Genomic DNA, 6,000 nt, shown 5'->3' with positions numbered 1-6,000 from the left:
TTGTCGGGGGTTTCGACGAACCGCAGTGCGTCCGCAGAAGGTGGAAATGCTGCTACGTAGTCTTGAGAAGCTGTGTACAATCATCAGAATTTCACAACCGTCACAAAGCCGTCTTCCCTGCCGCTAACACAAAGCTACACTGCTCCTAGCATGTCTGTCTATTAGCAGCCGGACACGCAGAGAAAGCACTGACGTCATCGCCCCGCCTCCCCTCTGGAAATGCTTATTCGAATTGAATATTGCGACAATGTTCGCAGGGTGGATGTTAAAACGAAAATGCAATACTCTCTTTGCATTTTCATTATAATTATGACACAGAATAAGCTGTTTTTAAGTAGAAATGAAAAAGCATTTACCAGAGAACTTTTTAAAAAAGAAATGTCAAATACCATTTTCATTATCATTGTAATTAAGTGACAGAATAAGCAATTATGAAGATGAAAAAGAAAAAGCATTTTGGTGGATTGCTTTTTCATTTTAATTTTGAGTCAAAAAATGCAGCTTTTGAAAATGAAAAAGCATTTGTGGTTTTGACTTTTATTTTTAATTATGCTACCGAATCGCTTCCATACAATACCTGTTCAGCTGCAATGCTTTTAAATGGATTCCTCCTACTCTTTCTGGGAGCAGCAGCAGGAGGAGGAGGAGGAAGAGGAGGAGAAAGAGGAGGAGGAGGAGGAGGAGGGAACCGAAGCAGGAAGGAAGGCAGCCAGAGAGGGGAGGAAGGGAGTGCATGCTAATAAGCTCCGTCGTAGTCCTATCGTTGTGGTAAAGGTAGGGTTTGACCAAATATCCTGGAATGGAGAGGAGCGCCGGCGGCTGTTGAACGTTGTAGAATGCGCCAGAGCCGCGCTTGCGCCGCGCGCCCGCAGCTCCACGGTTGACCGGCTGCACCGTCTTTTTGCGCGGACTGAAATGCATCGAGCCTGCCCGGGATTCTCGTTCTGACCATGGAGATTGAAAATATCGTGGCCAACACGGTTCTCCTCAAGGCGAGGGAAGGTAAGTCCGTTTGAACCCCCCCAGCTGCCCCCCCCCCTCCCCCTCGGGCTGTCGGTGTCCCATCCCTGCGCAGCGCTTTGTCTTCCTCTGCGGATGAAATCGCAGGTCTGTGGTGGTGGAGGAGGCACGCGCTCGTTTTCAGGCTGGTTCCGTGAGGCCCAGAAGGCTGGAGATGAACGGCAGAGAGAGAGGGAGAAAAAAAGCCCAGACGCGCGCGCGGCGGGTTGGCGCTGTTCTCGGCGATGACACAACGAATGTTTAAAGGGTGCGGGGGAAACATGGCTGCAGAGCGCCGCTCCGACTGGCTGTGACGCAGGGCGAGCCGTGCCGTGCCGCGCCGCGCCGCAGCTCATGAGGGGGGAGCAGAATCATGTCATGATGAGGACGGGGATCAGCCCCGGCTGTGCGCGCCGCCGCGGCAGCCGCTCACCTGGAAGTGCGTCTGTTTTCCTGAAGGAGCTGATCCGGGGAAGACTCGCAGCCGCACTGCATTAGGGGTTCTGCTGATTCGGATCCAAAGAGATGAAGACGTTTCCCTGATGGTCTGGCGCGCGCGGCAGAGCGGCCTTGTGTGCGCTCAGGCCTCAGCATCATCAGGGCCTGGCTGCCAAGTTTACAGGAAAAAGAGACAAACAAATGTGGATAAGCAACGCCCCGGCCTTAGGAAAGGTTAAATATTTATCATTGCAATAGATAAGTCCAAACATCCTACTGCTGCTGACAACCCAAACCTCTGACACACTCCACTCTGAGTCTGGACAGTCCCAGCTGAGTGGGCTCTTTCCTCACTGTGGGCCTTTCCCAGAAACACAAAACAGTGTGGCCTTTTCTGAAGCAGAGTTAAGTGGGTCTGAGGAAACGGGACGGTAAACCGGTAGCGGCCGTTCTTCCTGAAAGGTCATTGAAGAGGCTGCTTTACAACACATTGATGGGATCGACCGCCTCCGATCAAATCCGGCTTTTAATCGGTTCCACACTTCCATGGCTTATGAAACCAGAAAGTGTTTAAGGTCATGAGGAAAAGATAACTCTGCAGTGAAGTAGACGGGAGTGCATGAAACTCGGTGGGAGCTCCACTAGGCTCCGTCCTCAGACTTCTTTTTAATTGAGTGTTTGCCAGAGACCGTTGATTGAGATGGACACAGATGCCGCCCATAGAAAATGCCTTGCCTCTGGTTCTGGCCAACTCAGTAGCCATTTGTCCCGCGATAGGGGTGCCGCCATTGGGGGCCAGTCGACGGTGATTGGTCCAAGTCGATCTGAGTCGACGTTTCTATGGCAACCGCTGTCGCCAATCAGGAGCGAGCTTGTTCAAAGTCCACACCTTTTCCCCTAAAAGCGTCTCAGGAGTATCTGTCAATCAAACGTTTGAGGTGGGGGCCTGCAGGCACCACATGGTTTTACAGAGGCACCTGATTGGCCCGTTTATGACTTGAATAACTTGTGGCACAGCGAAAATATCATGAAAAAATGAGGATTATCAAGATCATGGCTTGGCTTAGCTTCTTGGAACCACTTCCTGTTTGGAACACCAGGAGGGAGGAGCCACTCAGCCCATTTCTTTATATATTTAACACGATAGGTGTTTATATTCTTTATATATATAAGGCCATAGCCTTAATGCTTGAAATACGTTTACACAAACAAACAAGTTTTCGTGTGTCCACAGCAGCTTTCAGTCACCGTCAAAGAAATCCATGAACCCAAATGCAAAATCCCAAACAAACAGAGGAAAATGAATGTAACCTTCAAACGACAAGAGTGAACATGGAAAAGTTTCAGTCTGAGAACCCTGAAATCTAAGTCAAAGACGATGTGGAGAACATTTGGATAGCAAGTATGTCAGTCTAACAATGATATTTTAGGATGGACCATGTTACCGTTTGTAAATCATTTCTCTAGAGGTCTGCTCCTCAGAGGGACATGCTATCCTTCCTCTCAATTATCATGGCCTTTAGAAGAACCACTATGGTCCCTGAACCCTTTGTTTTTTTGGCTACGGACCAATGTACTGTCAGAAAAGAGCCGGTCTGTTTGAGGCCGAAGTTGGTGTTACATTTCTTTTAACTTCCAGTTTCTGAAAAATCTACTTTTTAAAATGGAAACGACTTCAGATGGGCCAAGAATAAGTCATGGACGGATATGTTGGAGAAAATCTGCTAGTTTTCCAAAATAAAAGTTCCTTCAGAATCAGAAATGAAACATAACGGAAACAATCAAAGTTATTGCATGTGGGTTTTGTTTGGTTTTGTTCTTGGTCTGCATCCTGGTACCAAGTGTTGGGTCCGTGGCTCAGGGTGTAGGGACCGCTGCTCTAATGCACCAGTGGGAACCTGTTACATTTGGTTACCAAGCATCCCAATGTGAGTTCTTCCCTGATGAAAACATGTCAAGATGTGAGGTGTGGTAAAAATGTGGTTCTGTAGCATTCAGGTTCAGCTTTCCAGAAGCACTGGTTCTGTTTCTGAAGTACAGTCCTGTGGTTTTCTGATTTATCGTCTCTGATAAGCTTGAATTTGTCTTTTTTACTGTTTTCTTCTGTGTTGGACACACTTTCCCTTTGGTCTGTTTGGCGTCTTTTCATACGTCGTGGACGCAGGCACCGCCTGTAACATGCATCTGCAGAGACCCTCCCTGCTGATGCTCCACATTCTAATGAAGAGTGCATTTCATTTGCAGACAAACGCCACTGTGAAATGGATTACCTGCAGCAGAAGTGAATCAATTTCTCAGAGGCGCTCAGTCTTTACAGGGCTTCAGGTTTTCCTTTGTCCGACCACTTCAAACTGCTGGGCAGGATGTTGCACAGAGGTTCGATACCTTCCCCAGTGCCACCTTTTCTCACCACAGGCCCCTAAAAGCTGGGGTTGAGGCAGATGCCTGTCTGCAGAGGATGGGAAGAGCCTGCTGTTGTATGGTTTACACGGACATTGGTTTGATATTCGGCGTTGGGAGATTTTCTGACAGTTTTTGAGTTTTCCACATGCTGGATACAGCCGCCGCAGGCTTCATGTGAAAGCTCAGAGCTGCTAAAAGAGCCAGTTTCACACTGAAAGTGTGTTTTCAGTTTCTCCCTAAATGAACTAACTCTGATCACTTAGAAAGCTGATAAAGACTCCTTTAAGGTAGAAACCCAACAATAAGACTCTTAATCTAAACGAAGACGGGCTTTCAAAGGGTTTACTCCACCTTTTTTAGAACATACTAAAGACTAATTCTGGGGATTAGCGGTCTCATATTCAGGAGTGTCTGTGTAAACACCCTAATGCTCAACAGAACACAATGGTGTCAGCACAGGCAGGATACTTGAGGGCGATTAAAGTCTGCTTCTTTAAGGCCGTGTCGCACAGACAGCCGCTACATACATTTTGCGTATTTTCCATGTATGAAAATGTCAGTCTTTCGTGATGCATGCGTGATATATTCATTAGTGTTTCTTGTGTTTGTCATTTCGTCGATGTGCGCAGATGTCCGTCGAAGGTTTTCGCCGGTTGAGAATGACTTAATTTAAGCGTATTTTACGTAGTTTATACGTAGGCCTGCACAATATATCGCGAATTGGCTCTTTTATGTTAGATATTCGCCTCCTATGTAGACGAGGGTCATTTGGTCATTTGTGTATATACCCCAAGTTATATCGTTATCGCAATATTGATCACTTAGATCGCGAGTTTTCCTCGTATTGTGCAGCCCTATTTATACGCAATTATTAGGAAAATCTCATGCAACCGAGATGCATACACACATTTGTGTCTTTCCGTGCCATTCCACGGATGTCTAATGGACTTTTCCCGCATGAACCACGGACGTATAACTTTTATATCGCGTATACGGCGCACATACCCTATATAAATCGTGTAATTGACGCGTGAATCACTAATGAATTGCATGTAAACAGCACAATAATCACACACGGTTCATGTTCTACATGGATCTTCGTGTTCTTTGCGTGGTTTATTCCTACTTCTACTTTTGAACGTGGTTCATTCATGAAAAAAACACATCTTTTCTTAATTTTTCCATATATAGTCACCTATGACCAATTTCCATCCAGTATGCACCAATATGTAGTGGGTGTGTGGCTCTGCCTTTAACAAATTTATTATAAAATACAATAAAATCTGTAGCTGCATTTCTATTGACTGGGAATTGCACAAATTGTATAAATTCGCCTAATGGAAAGAATGAAAAGCACGCCGCTCCACGGAAGGAAGACGTCTTCTTTGATAGATGATGAGCGCTAGCCCCGTGGCAGGAAACTGAATGGATCTGCTGTCAAAGTATTGCTCACATCCGTCACCGTGTTTCTGAATGACTTATGGCGTCAGTGTTTGTTTGTAGAATTAGGATTTAACGGAAACAGCGTAACTATGAAGCCGTTTTTGTTGTTGACATTTTTAGAATTGTGATCAACTTTTAAGCACACGTGTGAAATGGAAACACAGCTGTTAATATTCCAAAGACTGAGTGAGAAAAATTGCCTTTCCTATTAAAACCTGTTGTCTTGAAGTTGAGTCATGGTAACTGGACTTCACATCTTCATTCTTGAAACGTTTCAAGAATGCTGATCGTAGTGATAGAACCTTCTGGTGCTTCATGCTGAATTGGCCAAAGGATAGAAGAAATGACTAATATAGCTGCAGAATATGTCGAGTTTATTTGTAGAAACTGAATTGGCTGCAGAAAATCTGAAATTGTTGTTGGAAAATCAGGATCCTGGTGTAAAATGATTCAACTTTTCTGATCACAACTAACACTGTTTGGACAAAGGCTACATTACCTAAATGCTATGCAATATCTATACAAATATAAGAAAAGTGGCAAATGAGGATAAGACTTGAGAGTTGAATAAATACTGTCATCTTAAACAAATTTATTAAAAATAAAAGAGCCGAAGGAGCCAAACATTTGGTCCAAATGTTTTAAAAACCGTCCTGAAGAGGAGCTCAAGCAGGGGTCCACGGCCATCGGTGGGTGAACGGGACTGTGGCTGCAAAG

At 45.3% G+C, this 6,000-nt stretch overlaps 1 protein-coding gene across 2 annotated transcripts in view; it reads left to right on the top strand.

The window, feature by feature from the left end:
• Positions 1 to 688: 688 nt before the first annotated feature.
• The window catches only part of grk4 (G protein-coupled receptor kinase 4), a 67,930-nt gene continuing 62,618 nt past the window's right edge, over positions 689 to 6,000 (top strand). Inside the window, exon 1 of one of the 2 annotated variants that reach the window (XM_004066309.4) lies at positions 689 to 1,002. In XM_004066309.4, the coding sequence (XP_004066357.1) occupies positions 951 to 1,002 (52 nt within the window). In that variant the 5' untranslated portion in view covers positions 689 to 950. The remainder of the gene's footprint in view (positions 1,003 to 6,000) is intronic. The other variant, XM_011480712.3, reaches the window with a different exon arrangement.

This window comes from Oryzias latipes, chromosome 1, assembly GCF_002234675.1.
Source record: "Oryzias latipes chromosome 1, ASM223467v1".
Classification (NCBI taxonomy): Eukaryota; Metazoa; Chordata; class Actinopteri; order Beloniformes; family Adrianichthyidae; genus Oryzias; species Oryzias latipes.
This window is presented reverse-complemented; position numbering and strand designations above follow the sequence as displayed.